Source organism: Haemaphysalis longicornis, unplaced genomic scaffold (assembly GCF_048455015.1).
Source record: "Haemaphysalis longicornis isolate Haplotype H1 unplaced genomic scaffold, Haemaphysalis longicornis Haplotype H1 scaffold_12, whole genome shotgun sequence".
Lineage (NCBI taxonomy): Eukaryota > Metazoa > Arthropoda > Arachnida > Ixodida > Ixodidae > Haemaphysalis > Haemaphysalis longicornis.
The window spans coordinates 27,913,192-27,931,427 of NW_027526225.1; the positions used below are offsets into that span (position 1 = coordinate 27,913,192).

General features: G+C 47.1%; 1 protein-coding gene across 3 annotated transcripts in view; it reads left to right on the forward strand.

Annotated features, from left to right (window-relative positions):
* Positions 1-695: 695 nt before the first annotated feature.
* LOC144162523 (dual specificity protein phosphatase CDC14C-like) overlaps positions 696-18,236 on the forward strand; it is a 63,439-nt gene continuing 45,898 nt past the window's right edge. Inside the window, exons 1-4 of one of the 3 annotated variants that reach the window (XM_077693094.1) lie at positions 696-1,092; positions 10,358-10,530; positions 16,864-16,956; positions 18,025-18,104. In XM_077693094.1, coding sequence (XP_077549220.1) covers positions 1,041-1,092; positions 10,358-10,530; positions 16,864-16,956; positions 18,025-18,104 — 398 coding nt within the window. In that variant the 5' untranslated portion in view covers positions 696-1,040. The remainder of the gene's footprint in view (positions 1,093-10,357; positions 10,531-16,863; positions 16,957-18,024; positions 18,105-18,236) is intronic. The other 2 variants (XM_077693092.1, XM_077693093.1) reach the window with 2 other exon arrangements.

Below are 18,236 nucleotides of genomic sequence, written 5' to 3' on the forward strand. Positions count from 1 at the left end.
AGTTCTCGAAATCCGTACGGTCGCGATCGCCGTAAAATCTCGCCTTCCCACTGCCAAGGCTTATTTTCCCTCCTGGACATGCCACCTACGAAGCCAGTCTGGAGCTGTCACTGCGCCCCATAAGGTATTCCGTCACGCAGCTGTAAAAATATAATGCATGGAGGAGGGCTGTTTTCGCTGTTCCCATATGTTCCCATCCACAGCTCCCAAAGGATCGCCACGCGGCAGGCTGTCCGCCAATGTGCGCACGTCGCAGACGATCCAATCTGCGCTCGGCGCGGGTAATCTTGCGTCTTTTGGCGCGCTTCGATCGTTTAATATAGTTAAAAACATTACAGTGCTCTTATGGGCCCATCTAAATTGTTTTCGGCGCATGCCTTGCGAAGACTCGAGCTGAAACACATTTCCCGCGTTGGCGCGCGCGACGCGCCGAGGCGCCTACACCTTTTTGCCTACAACTCTCCGCCGCAGGCGCCGGCAGCAGCCCGCTTTATTTACAAACACCGCGTTAGCCTCGCGAGACATCCTCGCTGGCTGCCCTTGCGCAAACGCGCGACCACTCGGCTCCTGACTACCTTGGTCGTCCCATAATCGCACACGGTCCAGCACCGGTACACCTGCGGCGGCATCTTTAATTTTCTCTCCCCCTCCCCGCCCTCGCTGCGAAGGCTAATGGCGGCCGCGGGAGCGGTCCGATTGGCGGCGACGGGTCACGTGACACCCGCTCGAACCCGCTCGCGAGCCCTTTGAAAAATTCGCGATGACGGCGGGTGGAGGAAAGATGGCCGTGCGCTGAGGGCCCAGCTGAGCTGCTGCTGCGACCACCGCCGGCTGACAGGCCGTCGTCCCAAATTGGCTCGCGAGGGCGTCGCGCGGCGGCGTCGAAAATCGGCCCAGGCTTCGGCCCCCCGAGTTCGACGACGCGCCGGCTGATGTTGCGCGGGGGATGCCACTGCGTTGTTCCCGTGCTGCCGTGGTAGTAGCCTGCAGCAGCTGAGCGCCAGCCAGAAGACATCGGCCGCGACGCGACTCCGAGCGCCATGGAGGACATTAGGAGCGACGCGATCCTCCACCTGGCCGAGATCATCAAGGGTGAGTGCTGGCGCCGATCGCGCGGCCCGGGCGTCAAACTTGGCGGCGCTTGTGACGCGAGGCTTGCGCGCACGCCCATCTCGCGGTTAACTGCGGATGCGCTGTTTTCGGTTCCCGCGCCTGCATGCTGGTGCCACGGGCAGATGGGACGAAGTTGGCGTGGCGGCGGTCGGCGAGCCGTGGGCTGCGCTGTCGCGGCGCTATTCGAGGGCTCGATCGCATTACGAGAAAAGTTCACCGTCGCTTCAAGTCTATATACGGCTGAAGACGGAAGCCAACCTCTCGTGTGGCAGCTGTGGCAGTATTTGCTCTTTTTTTGACCGCTGGGGTTGTTTTCCTGTTCCTGATCGCTGATTTTGCCGTGCGTGGGGCGACAAACATGCGTGAACTTGGCGGAGCGTATCCGATCGCCTTAATTGATGCGGCCTGGCACTGGGATGCGCTCTGGCATTGCGGCCCAGTTTGCGATAGGCCGCGGCGAAAGTGTCGCGTAGCACCGCTGGTCAGGAGCTGCACGCGCCACTGGTATGGCCACCCTTGCGTGTCAGCTGTCGAAACGAAATGTTCCAGAGGGGATTATTTCTTTGCGCAATGCGACGGGCAGATAAATTGAAGCAATAATGACACGGAAGGCAAAAGTGAGAAGGAAGAACTATTTCTTTACGAGTGAACGAAAAGAAAAATAGGTTTCAAGTTTTGAATGGTGATTATGAAAGACATTGTTTTCATTGTTTCGTAACCAATTTTGTCAGCCTGGACTCGTTATTTTTGCAGCGTTTACAGTGAAAAAAAGAGACCATCTAGATCTAAGAAAGCTGCTCTATGCCCTAAAACCTGTTTGTGCTCTGCATGTCCCAGTTTGTTATACACCCCTTGTTGCTTAAGTGTAGATATTTCTAACTACTGATGTTTATATGCATCGCCGCTTCTTTTGTTTTAATCAGTGCCGCTGAAGAGATTCGGCTGAACTATTTTTACAGTTTGCTTAAATATAGAAGGCCTGTGAAACACATACAAAATTACCATTATTAATGTATGTTGAGTGTCTTGTTCCACAGTTTAGGATTTCGGCTGTGGATATGGCTCCACAGACTTCAGCGTACGAAATCACTAAGCAGGTCTTCGAGATGGAATAACTAAAGAAAACAAACCTTAAAGGAAACTTGCAGACCAGATCACCAGAGGCACAACAGACGTTTTTTGTGTGTGTGTGTGTGTGTCTAATGTTGAATTCCAATGGCACAACCGGGCAGTCACTGAGCTCCGCCACAAAGCATGCTGGTCTTTCAAAGACCACATGCTCCAATACAGTCTTTGGAATGCACGCGCTCTTTTTGGAGCATAGTGTTGAAGTGCGTCCATAACCGGAATTTCCCGGCATCTTTATGTCGAGCACTTCCAAAAGCGTCCACTTCTGCACAACACTTTCTCGTTTGTCAGTCTTCATGACACTCGATGTTGTCCGTGACAACGGTCGCTTCGGCCTTTTCGCAGGAAGGTGAAAAAAAAAAAAGTTGAAGGCGCGTTGATACGTCGTGTTACTCAAGTTTTCGTTGGACCTGAGCTCCTCACCGCTTGACTCAGACTGGCTTTGCTGAACTACCAAAATCCAGAACGTTACATGGCATGTAGCATCTATTTCCTTCTGTGGACGTTGCGCGAATTTGCTGGAGTGAACGCCATGGCCGTCAGAAAAACTGTGTATGCCGGATGCAGCACTTTGGGTGCTCCATCCGAATTCGCTAATTTTGGCGGAGCAAGTTTTCCTGCTCCATGGAGCGACCTTGGCTGCGATAGCACTCCCAATCCGCCGTTAGAAGAGCATTCATTGGAACGTGTTTGCAACAAATTGAGCAAAAACATTGCTCTCAAAGTGGTCCGAATGTGCCGTTGGAATTCAACATGAGGTAATGGCGAGTTTTGGCTGACCGTTTTTCACGGTCCGCTCCGAAAGCAAGCGGGAGCGCCATTGCGCATGCGTGGCCTGCTTGGCCGCGAACGGCATTGGCTCCGGTTGCGCTGACCGTGGTGCCGATACCGGAGCAGACCGGCAAAAACGGTTAACTAAACCCCTATTATGTTGGGGAGAGAGGGGTAGTACTATCAAGAAGTACACAAATGGGTAAGGCAACGTCATTTCTGCAGCCACTGACATGACACCAAAACAGAAATGCATGCAAATCATACATTCATGCGTGCAGATGTATATTTTTACTGTGCTAGGAATCAGTAGTAGCCAATGCCACTTAGCTGCTGATTTCATACACTTTTGTGTCATTATAATCCCTATGAGCGGAAACTCAACTGTGGTGGATTTTAAGGATTGCCATGCGAGAATAACAGTTGCGCCAATTTTGACGCAGGCTTAAAGCCCATAGGCTAAGTGTGGAATCTCACTGTCACTTTCTAACAGAGTTCAGTATATACACCATTCTTCAATATATATTCAACATATACACAGTTCTTCAATACATATATAGTATATTCATAATATATATACACAATACAGTTGAGTCCACTTATAACGATACCGTTTATAACAATATATCGGATATAACGATGAACAGCTATGGCACCGTAAACTTTTGTATTCTTTCTATGGTAAAATAAACCGCTTAATACAATGCTCCAGTGCCACGATATCGGATATAACGATTGAATCCCGTTATATTGTGCATCAAAAGTACAACAGCGACGACTCTAATGACGCGGTAGCGCAGCCCACTCAGGTAGTGAGTGGGCTGCGGAGGCCCAGTAGGAGGCTCAGTGCGTGACACACTACTTCGGGGACCTTGTTTCCGCCAAGGACATTTACCTCAGCTAGGTGAAGCACCTATAGATGCTCTTGCAAACGATTTGCGCTAGCTTCACACACGGCAAACAAAGGTGACCGGCTGTGGCTTCTTTTCCACAAATTAGTAGTAGTACTACCTTGCTGGCATGCGAATAAAATGTTTTGAGCTCTCTTCTGTCTTTTTATTTTGTCACCCGCTTATAACAATTATCGGTTAAAGCGATGGGATTTCCTTGACACTTGGATATTGTTATAAGTGGACTAGACTGTATATACACAATATAGATTCAACGTATACACAGTTCTTCAATACATATAGTATATTCATAATATATATACACACATCTTCAATACAATATTTTCAATACAATACAATTCAATGCAATATATTCACAATATATATTCAACATATAGTATATTCATAATATATATACACGCATCTTCAATATATATACAATATATTCACAATATATATACACAATATATACTCAACATATACACAATTCTTCAATATATACACCAGTTGTGAATTTCCGCTTCGGAATTCCAGCCATTCAATCGCCCCTGCTTTGGTGAAGATGAGGGACAAGTGTATTGGTGTGCACCTGTGGGACGAAAACTGGACTGTGCTGAACATTTGCTTAGTTGCACAACTATACCTGTTCTACACCAGCGTTTGAAAGGACATTAGTCAAATGGCCTTGGGAACTTCATATGCCATTTGAACTGTAAGGAGTTCGGCCAACCTACACGACAATTCTCAAAGGCAGTTGAAAGTTTCTGCGTTCACCCGTCATGTTTTGATGTCGTTACTTCTGTCCGGTTTTGTTCTCGTAACGTGAGTTAAAATTTAATTTCACAGGTAAACTGGGCCAAGAAAACAATTAGCGATAAAATTTATAACAACCTACAAACATGCACAAAACAGGAAGTTTTTAGGTGCGGAGCACCTTAGGACCTCACAGCGTCCATCCGTGTCCGTGCGCATAGCATTGATCACACAGGCACCGGCAGGATTCGAGCCTGTGTCTGGTAAACCAGACAGAGTTAGTGTCAGTTGTCGAACCCATTGGGCTACGACCGAGAGTTAGTACCCGAGAGTCAAACAGCTTACTCCCTCACCTGTAACTGTGCGGAGTACCTTAGGACCTCCCAGTGTCCGTCCGCCTCCATCCGTGTGCACACCACCATCAAGTGAAAATCGATTTGAGCCGTGAGTTGCAGTTTCATTTAGAGAATAATCAAGGTGCAACTCACGGCTCAAACCGAATGACAGTCCGGGTGCAAATCGGATGTCACTCGGGGCGCAACTTGGATGTCATTTCGAGTCCCTATACTCCGCACCCTCGCCATCATCCACGGAGTGAAGGTGCTGCCATTTTTTTTTTCTTTTTCTCGGACCGGCAAGGATCAAGTCCTGGCTAGTCTTTTCAGCAAATAAACGTTTATTTCTCTCTCTCTCTCATCACCAATGTTGAGAGTACCAAGTTACCTTGGAAGAATCGTATATCGAGTGATAGAAAACAAAAGCAAGTGACAGATTGTGAAGTCTGTGCAGTTTTACTCGTAAATAATTATTTTTGTAAAACAGCATGTAGGAACTCTCAGATTCTCAAAGGTCTCCTTTTCGATTCCTAAAGGTCGATTGTCGAGCTCCTTTGACTCAAATGGCATTTCAACCAAATGCCTTTAAAAGGCGTCGTGTAGCAGCTCTAAGGGGCCATTTGAGTAAAATGACATTTGATTCAAAGGCCTTCAAAATGCTCCAGTAGCACGGGTATTAAAGCTTGCTTTTCTAATTAGCAAACATTAAATTGCGCACTATTTATTTATGTCTCTGTGGTTTTTATTTATTTTTTATTTATTTATTTATTTATTGATACTGTGAGCCTTTGTCAGGCCCATACAGGGGTAGGCATAAAAAGAAAATGCAAGAGTAGCGTACAAAGATCGTCAGAGCTTATACCCAAACAAACACCGTTGAGAAACTGAATGCAAAATAGAGAGAAAAAAACACGAATGCAGTGTTTTACAGAACTAACATGAAGCCAACATACATTGCAGACTCAGAAAGAAATAAAAAGACACGGTGCATATTTATGTCCCGCTACTCAACCAAAGTTCCTTGACTTTGTCAGCAAAACCGTCGACAGAATTCATACTTACAACCTCACGCGGTAACCCATTCCACATTTCGATAGCCCTCAGAAAGATTGTTTACAAGTGTCACAATGGTAAATGAATGGCCTCGCACATTTACTGTGGTTTGTGTGACTGGAATGATGGTAAGGCGGTTTGAGATACGTGTCGCTTTCGTTACGTACGACAGCAGCTGCAGGCAGTGGAGTACAACTTCAGCTCTCTGTTGACGGAGGGCAGGCTAGTCAACTTGCCGCATGCTTGCCTCTGCGCTCAGTGCAGGGGGCCTATGGGGAGTTCCACAACAGGTGATTTTGAGTAACTCTGCTTTGTGGCAGTGCCTCGGTGACGTCACGGGGACTGGTTTGGGACGGCTGAGAGAAGCTATCTTCGGTAAGCACTGCAGTGATAGCCTGTGGGTGCTTCCGGTTCTATTTGATGGTGCTATTTGAATGCGGATATGTGAAAATAATTTGTTCCATCTGGCGGATACGTTAGCACACAGTTTTCGTAACCACACCGATGACGTAAAATTGTTCAGTGGAAATTTGGAAATTTTTCTGTGTTCGTGATCTTTCTGCTGTGGGAACAACATCGTTTGGGGCTGGAATGTGGTTGGAGAAATTTGTGAAAGGCCAGCAAAGCATTTATGTGGGCTATCTTCGTGGTCCTTTTAAATTTGTCATCATAATCAAATCCCTGACGCAAAAACACAAATTAAGCAAAACAGTTCGAGAACCAGTACCGCTTTTCTGAACGAAAACCCAATCAGGTAGTCTCCAGACACTAATTGCTGTATTAAAGATGTGATAATTTGTGGGTGAGTTACTACCTCAAAAACAGGAACAGTACGCATTCATGTTGCCATTTATTGTGATGCCAGCTGTTTGGTGCAGTTGAAATCATTTTAAACGTTCCTAGAGTTTTTTTTTTTTTGCAAGGAAGACAAGTTTGTGCATGTTCTGTGGCTGCTTATTCAGTCATTCCAGCTGTCTATTGTGAGACACCAATGCGGGTGCAACGCACATCACTATTTCTGTACTTGGCACTGATTCATGAATGGGGCGAGAAGCTTGGAACTCACAGTCCTACAAAGAAACCTAGACCATCAGCAGTTACTTTTTACGAGTGTTACGTGTGTCAAAAGCTCGAAAAAAAGTAGCTGTGAATGTGAGCAATACGTTTTCTCAAGTCGTTCTTTTACACGGCTGCGAGTGTGAACTTAGCTTTTATTTTTTGTTACAATTTGTGAGCAGGGTGACAGTGCATCAAGCTGCGATGGTTTACAATGGCACACAAAGGACATTTGAATTGTCTTACTTGGAGTCACTCAACTGTGGTTGAAGCCTCGGTGGGTTAACTGAAAAGGTAATTGATTAATGGCTGCGTCTAATCTCACGGCAGCCGTGAGAATTGCCTTTGGGAAATTCTCACGGTAGTTTCCATAAAAGCTGGCTGGCCTTTAAAATTTGCTGAATAATATTACGTCCCAACGTAACCTAGCATTACTTAACCTCATCGAACCTAGCGTAACATAACCAAACGAGTCATAACCTACCCAAATCCAGCCCAACTGCAACAAACCTAATCTAACCCAGCCCAACGGCGCAGTACCCATCCTATATTAAATGTAATTCAACCAATTCTAAAAGTCCTGTGGGTCGATCTCTCGGTATAGTAAAAACCAAAGTGAAAAAAAGTATTAACAAAATCACGAGGACCAAAAAATTCTATAACCTAAAAAAAATAAAACATTGCAATGTCGGACTCGACCCTGAGCCTTCTCATTTAATACCAAGTACTATACCACAGCGCTACAGGGGCAGCTGCAAACACAGCTTTTTAGGGAACATTTATACCATAGAATCTCCGTGTAGCGTGCTTAGCCAATAAAAGGCGACTGCCGTGAGAAATTTCTGACGGTGATTCTTACGGTTTCCGGGATAATTTACACTACCTTGATTGATCGTCCTTTCCTAACATGTTGGCTCATTTGCTTAACAGTACCCGATGGAATTTTTGTGTAGGCAATGCGCTAGTTCTATGAAAATTGAGTATTATTTGAGAAGCTGTCTGTGAAATTAAAGCGGTGTGGGAGAAATTGCAAGGCTATGAGGGAGGGGCCTTCATCCTGCAGTGGACATTAACTAGGCTGCTGCTGATGATGATGGTGATGATGATGATGATGACGACGATATTGCCCTTTCCCCCCTATAACCTGTCCGTCCATTCATCAGTCCATAACACGTGACACTATGCACTCCTTAGCAATACAGTTGAACCTCATTATAATGAACACTGATATAGCAAATTATCGGCTGTAGCGAACTAAATACAGACTTTGGTTGGTCATGCTTTATTTCAATAACGAAACTGAAACCATGAGAGCTGCGTGATACCGGATATAACGAAAAAATATTTGGCCGGGGAAGCTGAGAAGCTCATTTGAAAAACCCACCGCAGTCCCAAACTGCAAAGGTATAAAGGCCTTTTTGTTCATGGATAATGTGGAAAACTCCATCCTGCTCAGTGCTGAGAGTATCCACCAGACGAAGATCACATCCTTCGTCACATAAATAAGGACGCAGTCCTGTTTTGTCAAGTGAACTCTGTTCTGTTGCAATTTCATGCACTCGTGTTACGGTTCATTGAGCTCAAAATGCAACAAGGAGAAAGGTAAGGGTTACCTTGTGTATAGTGGGTTCGAAGCCTAAAAAATTGCATTTTTGTGTCAAGTAATTTTGATGTAGCCAGGCTGTCGATTTGGTATAGCCGATTTTTACCTCTGCTGTTATATTGAATATCGATTATAACGAACTAATTTACTGTCCCGATACTACTTCGCTATAGCGAGGTTCGACTGTACATGGGCCATGTGGGGGGCCATTTAAATAGCCGTTGGCACATCACACCGTGCCACAGCTTGTATGGTCATGTGATGGCGAGGTTCACTCAGTTTGTGCGGTCGGGTAGTGTTGTGCTCCTTCCTAGAAGAGAGCAGATCACTAGTGAAAAGTGATATGCTCTAGGTACAAACGTCGCGCTCGTTAAACATTGCCCTTTTTGAACAGGCTATTTGGTTCATTCGAAAGATTGCCTCGTTAGAATGACACTGACACCATGCAAACTTTTTACGCAAACATCACTCAAATAAGCTGTGAAATGGGAAAAAGAAAGAATAGCCATGCAACACCCTCGCTACTTTTTCACACTGAACAAATGACGTATTAGGAGCAGCTTGTTGGACTTAGCGGAGGCCAATATAATCCAACGCAAAATAAACGGTGATTATAAGCTTGCAGAACAAGCTATTTGCACTTGAATTTAGCGCACATTCAGTAAAAACGGTGGGGTTAATACTGAAAATTATCAACACATGTGTAAACACAGCAGCACCAGTTTGTAGTGCGCACACTATGCCAGTTATAGCTGCACAGCTGTCTGGCGCATTGAGTTAACACTGGCTTACTGGCACAAGTGACATTGTCTTCTTTGACTCTGTTTGTCAAACATACCCAATGTTTCACAAAACGATTACTAGCAACCGTAACAAAAACTATCCAGGTACAAATCCGGTCACATACAAACCAAGTGCGGACAGTGACCCTGAGCAGCACTGTGGCGCCATTTTGGAGGAAAAATGGAAAATGAGGCAACAAAACACGCTTGGCCATTGGCTGCAGCCCTAGCCCTGCCCTGCCCTGGTTATGTCATTGCTGACATCACAAAACAGATAACTCAGCAGAATTAAAATTTTCCCTTAAATTGTTTGATTTCTCGGTGAATAAAGCATCATTTGCTGCCGGACAAGCGCTGGGGGCACCATAAAACACCAAACCTTTTGAATAAAACAACCTTGTATTTTGTCTGCATGGCCCCTTTAAGGACCGGGGTTCTTTCCTCTGTATATTGTGTGTTTCGGCTGTAACACTTCACCATGATCATCTGTTTTCTTCAATATCTTGATTATTGGTTTGACTATTGCTACAGTATTGGTGTCAATGTTATTGGGACAAATCAGGGAACCACGTGTGTACTTTGGCCCTGTTCTGAATGGTGGTGCAAAAAGACGCCCATGCAGTGGTGGAGTCGTTTGATGACTCCTTCCTCACTCCTCGTACAGTTTGGGAGGGTGTCAGTGTTATTGGGACAAATCAGGCTTTCATGACCCACACGTGTACTTTGGCCCAGTTCTTAATGGTGGTGTAAAAAGACGCCCCTGCTGTGGTGGAGTGGTTTGGTGACTCCTTCCTCACTCCTCGTCCAGTTTGGGAGGGTGCATAGGAAAGAGTGTGGCCCTGAGGGGGATCTGTTGCTCGCGTCATCTCGCAGACCGGCTGTACTTTGCCACGGTGCGAAGCGTGGAGAAGCCCGTGTCGGCGGGCTCGTGCCACTTCTTCAGCGTGGACGAGGAGCTGGTGTACGAGAGCTTCTACGCCGACTTCGGGCCCCTCAACCTGGCCATGCTGTTCCGCTACTGCGTCAAGCTTCAGAAGAAGCTCAAGGTGGGCACACTGGGGTTCACAACACCGGTCGCTTATTCTCACGGGATGTGTGAACGAGGGGGGAGAGGGTAAAAACGCAATGGCTCACTGCTCAGCCTGGAACGGAAAAGCCCCCCCCCCCCTCCCCTCCAGTCCAGGAACTGCATCCTTTGGGAGAGTCACCCCTATCTTCCCTTCCCCTTTGGGATCACAACACTGGTTTTGAGAGCCCATGGAAGAAAGCATCTATGGAAGGGAAAGTCTGGTGACAATCGTGAAGCCTACTCATTCATTGTCAGAAATTAAAAGAAAAACTTGCTTGATTTCCACTTCCGTCAAACCCATTCCTGCCAGCCAGCGCCCTTCTAGCTAGGAGGCATCTGTGTCACCTTCTGAGGAGCTCAAAGAGCTCTATTGGACCGCATTGCTAACTCGCATCAAAAACATGCCAGTCCCTGTAACTATACCAAGAAGGCAAGCAGCCCTTTGGACACAGGCTCCAAAATAGTTTTTTTTTTTTCTCTCCCTCTCCTCCCCCACTCCACCTGAGCTCCATGCTGTGCTGCATGCTGTTTGTTGCCACGTGCTAATCCGGCAGATGAATTGCTCGGACGAAAAGGTTGAGGCTGTTCGCATTGCGTCTTATTCGTGGACTGTAGTGCGCTGCGGTGAAAGCAACCGAGGTGACATGCGACACCTTCCGAGCCTTTCATGCCACGTCATCGAGCTGCACATTTGTCTCGACTGCTCTGTGTTTACTGGGTGCAGTAGCAACCTCTTGAGACTGTGCTGCTCAGACCCTTTCCTAGAACATTACCCCCGGTTTTTCAGGAGCGTAGGCAGTGTCAGACTCGCCGCAATGTGACCTAGATGCAATCGAGTGTTTGTCTTTCACAGGTATTTCTTTTGTGCGGAAAGATGTATTTCTTTTGGGCTTCCTGCATGGGCAGTGCGGTAATCCAAGGCTCCCCCTCCCCACTGGTTGTACCACTCGTATTGTCACGAAGCCAAGGACGACGCAGTTGTCTTGAAGGAGAAACAAGTTTATTGGAGCGAACTTGTGCTCCCCTAACAACTCAAAAGAATACAGAGGCGGCGAAGCAGCGGTCAACAAAGCGACTAGCACAGGCGAGTGTCGTCAAATGAATGCCGCGGCGTCTGCTCTGCAGGCTTTTATCTTTCGGCGCAAGTGTTTCTGGAAACGTCGATTCACATCCAGAACATTGTAGATCACAGAAGATTATTCTGGGCTAGTGACGTTAGGGCGAAACACTCTGCTTATCTGAATGTGATAGCACGTGCGGCATAGAAGTAAAGAATGGAAGACGCGCTTCGTTTGGAACGCAGATAACACAGCCGAGCGTGGCCCGGCAGTGAAAACAAACAATAAATAAACAAACTCATACATGGTTCGCGGCAGGATAATTCTGCGACCATTTTTCTTTCTTTCATGCACCAAATGAGATAACCATGTGCCACGAAAATGAGACAAGCGGGGTAATCGCAAAGCGCAAGCATGCCAGCCACACGGGAGCACCAGTAAGAGCAGAGGCATGCCAGTCTGCGTGCAAGCAATAAAAGAAGAGGATATTTTGTGCTTGGAGGTGAGAGCCGGAGACCCATCAAGCTGCGCACGCAGCTTTTTTTCCCTCTGTCCTACCCACTCAAACTAGGCAAATAAATAAATCTTGAAATATCTTAGCCGATAGGACTCCATCATTGGCTTCTGCTGCTGTGACGTAAAGGGAGAGGTGATGGTTCCCCGCAAGCTGCAAGAAGCAATCGTCACAGGAACCTCGCAAATATACAATCCTAGATTCGCTGGGCACACGGGAAGCTTACAGCCGTGCATTATATAGTGCAGTGCCTGTGTTTCGGGTGGCAGCTTAACAGGATGACGTTAGGGAGAATTTGACATGCACCTGAAACCCAGCCGTAAAGGAAAGCTACACAGCTTTCTGAGAAACTGCATAGTTGAAGCCAAATTTGCCCCGTTTCAGTATTTGAAGCTGGGACCACTGCTTATCTTGGGCAGTCACTCTAGCAGATAACATGTGGAATAAGAGGACCAAGGGCCGAGACGTCCCGGTGATTCGATGGTGCTTCTATTTACAAGATGGCAGACTGATGAAGACGAAGCAGCTCGAGCGAGAGCTGCTCACGCGACTATGGGCACCGATGATGGTGATCACATCGGTGCAGCAATGAAGACACCTATAAAGTTTCTACATCTTCCCCGCCCACAACGAACCATGGTCAGTCCGCTTCCATAAACTAACACAAGTTCGTTCCGATCCGATCCGGTAGGCAGTCATCAGGGGAAACTGCTGCAGGTGCCGTCTTTTGAATGAATCCTCGCTGGGAATATCGGCGCAGTCGACGCAGCCAGGTAGAAATTCGCAAGCCGTCTTCAACGCTTTTGTACTCAGATGTTAGTTCTTCAAATGCACATTTCGAGATCCGAAAAAAGTTTCCCTGGGACTTCTGCTTCTTTCTGGGGCTCTGTACACTGACAATTCTGTTGCAGTTATCAGATGTTTCCTTTTTCTTTAAATCATGCTTTCCGCGAACTTTCTTTCTTACGCCGGGTTGTCTGGTAAGTTCGGCAGCACTCCTCTTGGGATATTTCTCGAAAATGGCAGCATCCCGCTCCTCAGTGTCGTGCATCGCTTTTCCTTTTCGTGTCTTGTCTTGCCCTTGATGTGCTGCAGGTAGTACATTCGTTGTCTCCAGCTCGATACGTCCGTCATACGTAGCCTGTGCTGGTGGTAGGGAATTTAATGAGCAAACTGTCTCGCTCGAAGTAGTGTCGACAAATTCTTGAAAAACAGACGAGAGTAAGGCATCTTCAGTTTGAAAATCAAGCGCAGCCAATGAGGGAGTCGCATTCTCCTGTTCTGCTTGCGGTACGAAATCTGATGGCAGTGATGTTGCTGTCAAGACAGTTTCTTCATCCGAAGTTTCGAGATCACGTGGGTCGTAGCATTCCTCTGTAGCCGTAAAAAACTCTCCGAAACGTTTAGATGAATTCAATTTCTCGAGGATCTTGCAATGTCCTGTGGTGTCGTAGTTTTGGGTTTTCAATCGATAGTATATGCGGATCATAACGTGAGTAACATCGTCATCGTATTCTGCGTTGGTTGCGAATTCCTCATCCAAGTGGTCGATGTCAATAAGCGGTTCAATGTCCTCATTCAACCGTCTAAGTTCAACTTCAATTTTCCGAAGCTTGCACAGAAAGCTCGTCAACAACTCGCAAACATCGCTCGTCATTAGAGTCAGCCCTAATGCGGCTTCTGCGTTTCTGCGTAGTTCAAGAGCAATTGACCGCGTCCTTTCTCTGGTCATCTTCAGTTCGTGCAGGCGCATCTTATATTGAGGAACACCCTGTTCGTGCATCAGAGGTACTAGTCTGTTTTTCATTGCGCGATGCGCTGTGGCACTCCTCTCACCTTCTGCAGAATCGCTTTCTAGATCCATCGAAGAAAATCCTCGGAGGGGAGGATGCCTCGTCGTCTTGCCTGCCCATCGCGTCGGTCAGCCATGGGTAGCACCATCGTCGATATGTCCATCAAATGGTCCGTCGTCGGCGTCGAGGGGTCCTCCTTCTCGTAGGCCAAAGTTCGGATGACTCCGAATCGCGCTGGGCCTTCTTCCCGGGTTTATCGGCACCAAAATGTGGAATAAGAGGACCAAGGGCCGAGACGTCCCGGTGATTCGATGGTGCTTCTATTTACAAGATGGCAGACTGATGAAGACGAAGCAGCTCGAGCGAGAGCTGCTCACGCGACTATGGGCACCGATGATGGTGATCACATCGGTGCAGCAATGAAGACACCTATAAAGTTTCTACAATAACATAACCAGGAAGCGTGCCCTTAGCTGAAACTTACTTCACTTTGGGCGCTTCCCCTAAACCAGCCGTCTAGCTCCCAGGGGCGCTTGCTGTTGCATGTGACGCCACCTCTCGCCTTGCTTTGTTTGAGGTGGCAGTGTCAGTGCTTCCAGGATCCGATGCTGAGAAATTCACTGTTCGTTTTTCAACACTGCGAGAGTGCAACATTGGAGTCCCAGGTGTCCATTGCAAATAGCAGAGTGCTGGTGATGCGCTCTGACAGATCTTAGGGCTAGCCTGATCCACTTAATGCTACCACAAGCCTGGGACGGAATTCCCGTGATAGAGCATGCTAAAGGGTTTATAAAAGGCTGTCTCTCCTTCCAGTAGATTCTTTCCATCGTGTGAGAGCCAGTCGTTCTAGATCGGCAGTGTCCTGGGGTTGAAACACCAGGCCAGAAATATTGCCGCAAACCATGCATTTGGTTTGTTCATTTACGTTTTGTTTTTGCCGACCGACTGCGCCGGACTGTGTTATCTGTGTTATCCATTTTCCAAGTGAAGCGCGCGTCCCATTCTTTATGCTGCACGTGTCATCTCCTTTGATAGGGATAGTGTTCCGAACTAACGTCACCAACCTAGAATAATCTTCTTTAATCTACAGTGTTCTGGAGGCACTTGGAAGGTTCAAGAAACACTCGCGTTGAGAGATAAATACCCGTAGAGCAAACGCCGCGGTATTCCTTTCGCCTACACTCGCCTGCGCACGTCACTTTGTTGACTGCTGTTTCGCCGCCTGCGTATTTTTTGCGTTTTTAGGGGAGCGCAAGTTTGCTCGAATAAACTTGTCTTGTTTTTCCTTCAGGCCAACTGCGTCATCTTTGGCTAGGTGACATTGTTAAGTCCTTAGGTGTTTCATAAAGCATGAAAGGTGACCGTAGTCGGCGGCAGCAGCATGAGAACGAATGGTACCACAATGGCTGCCGCTGTAACAAGAAAATAAATAGAGACACATTTGGACGTTCGTGTGGGATTGCAACCCGGGTCGCCGGAGCAGCAGCCATGTGTGCTAACAAAGCACCAACCCAGCACCCTGCCAGAATGTCATGAGCCTGATGTGTGCCGCAGGGCAGATGGACGCGTTGGCACGTGCCTAGAACAGGTGCACAGGGAGGAGAGCTCCGACTGTGGGGAGGCTGCCACGTCAGTTGGGCCCACTCTGCTTGTCGCAGTAATTCGTGACAAAAGATGGGGAAATGAAAGCTAGGAAAGGGACGCAAACACCATGCAGCATTGGAGAAGTCTTTGAGAATCACTGACTTCCAATCACTAGCTTCCAATCACCTAAGCAGACTTTCATCCCCGAGGAAATTTTTTTTTTTTTCTTTCCAGCTTCGAGGTTGTTACGGGTGCTGTTTTCCTACTTTTCTTGAAGCTCCTGAATTTTTATGGGCGATACTTTTTTGCCCTCTGGGTGGGTTTTCCTTTGATGTTTGGGAGCTAGATGGATTTCGTTGATCCAGCTACCGAAATTGGCACTAAGGTTAGGATGGAAACCTGCGGAGTGGCTGTTTTTAACTTTTGGCACCAGCTCTGAGGTGCAAAGGGAAAGCTTGCAAGCAGCATTGCGTGTGGCATGAATAATGCGCGCCCTGTGTTGCAAGTCCAATTTTTCGCAATCTGGGCAGGGCGTGAAAAAAAAAAAGGAAAGGGGGAGGTGTGGGAGTTTTGGCGTGAACTAAGTCGTCATCTGAGCAGCATAAACTGAAAAGTTCAGTATTGAGCCTGGGGTGAATAGGGAGGCACGCCATTGGTGCCGACACTCCCCCGGCAACACTTTGCTACAAAAGGTGTGGGGTTGTGAAAGCACTAGCTGGTAGGGTGATTTGTAGTTCACTTTTTTATACTCCGTTCTTTCGCCGTAGTTCAAGTATGGATTAAAAACATTCGGTTGACCAGCTACACATTCTAGCAGAGGCAATTAAGTGAAGACGCTTCTCTCCCTTTTCTTTTTTCTTCATTAACTTGTTCTTTTTTTTCTGTTTTTTTTTTCTCCCCTTTTTTTCTTATAAGTTGAGGTGAGAGGCTTGTGCAGCACTCACACACTATCGAGAAAAGGCACTTAGCAAATGAAATATGGGCAGTTGTTCATCGTAGGGGTGAAAAATCGCAGTTCTTTGATGTACACTAGTGAAACTCTGCTTCCGAATGTGGGCAGCTTTGTTGAAGCCAAGCGGCGGCAATGGTATTGCAGCAGCACCAAGGGAGCGAGAACTGAACTTTGCTAAACATTTATTTAATAATGCAGCCTAATAAAATAAAGCTTGCTTTTCAAATTAGGAAACACTGAATTGGGGTGCTGTTTACTTACGCTTACTTATGGGGAGTTTCACAACTGGTGTATAGTGTTGCGTAACTCTGCCCTATAACAGGGCCAGTGGGCTAAGCAGGCTGGATTGTTGAAGGAATTCCTGCAGTGTAATTGGTGTGTGTGTGCATGTGTTTCTGCATGCGTGCAGTCGTTCGCCCTGGCCAAGAAGAAGATTGTCCACTACACAAGCAGCGATGGCAAGAAGCGTGTCAATGCGGCCTTCCTCATGGGCTCCTACACGGTGGGTGCTCATGACTGTTCATCTGCTGCAGTAATTCTCTTCAAGTGGGGGTCTTGTCGAAACTTGACCCCGAGTGAAATCGTGGGGTGTAACATGCCGAAGCAACACCCGGGGTATGGGGCGCGCCAAAGGGGAGGGTTTTCTGGGTTTATTTCCACCAGGGGATCTTTGATGTGAGCCGAAATGTTGACACACGCGTGATTTCGCTCTTCGCCTCCGCCTGAAGAGCGGCCATCGCAGACAACCTAGATGAAACCTGCATCTGTAGTGCGCATGTGAGGGGTTAAAGGCCAACTGCACTCAAAATCTCAGCCTCCTGAAAACCTTATGTTCGCATAGTCTGCCTAAAAAGACACCATGATACAAAGTGTAACAGCTGAAATACGCGTATGTACGGCATGAACAGCCATCAAGAATCGGCGATTTTGAAACAGAAACTGTTTCAGAAACTGTTTCAATAAACTACGGTCTTTGAAATGGGCGCTCGAAATGGTGCCTTGCCACTAGTGCCACCAGAGTTTAATGAGCTGTAAAATTAGTTCCAAGCGATGCCTCAAAAAGCCACTTCTCTTATTGCACTCACCAGGGTTCATAGTATTGGAAAATGTAAAGAGTACAGTGCTATGACCAACACTGTTTTGTCTAGTGTTCCTCCAAGAATGACTAATAACATCCAAATATCTTGGTAACTAATTGACTTACTCAAAAAATAACGGCATATTTGAAATTAGTAGGGAAAAAGTAGCAAGACTGGCAAGTTTCACAAATTTTTTTAACAGCGGTGTCCCTCCTTAAATTGATTAATTTCTCAGTGAATAAAGCATCGTTTGCATCCGGACAAGCGCTGGGGGCACTATAAAACACGAAATCTTTCGAATAAAAAACAAACTTGTATTTTGTCTTCATGGACCCTTTAAGAGTGTAAATCGTTCCACAGCGTGAAAGCAGAAATGGGGTGTATTGGGGGGGGGGGAAACTGCGGGGAGAAATAGTGCGTCGGAAAGCCTTGAGCGGAGGGCAGATATGTCGAACTGTTTGGAACGTCTGTCCGTCTTCCGTGCTACGCAGATAATCTACCTGAAGCGGACTGCGGAGCAGGCCTTCCAGCCGCTCATCGTCAACAGCTACGCACCGTACGTCTGCTTCAGGTGAGTCCGTAGGCGCTGCCGCTCTTGTGTGCCAAGGCGTTGCACAGACCATCTCACTACCTGTGCAGCAATGCAGAAGTTGTGCAAAGGGTGCAGGCTCATCAAAAACTGTGCAAAGGCTTTGGAAGGGGT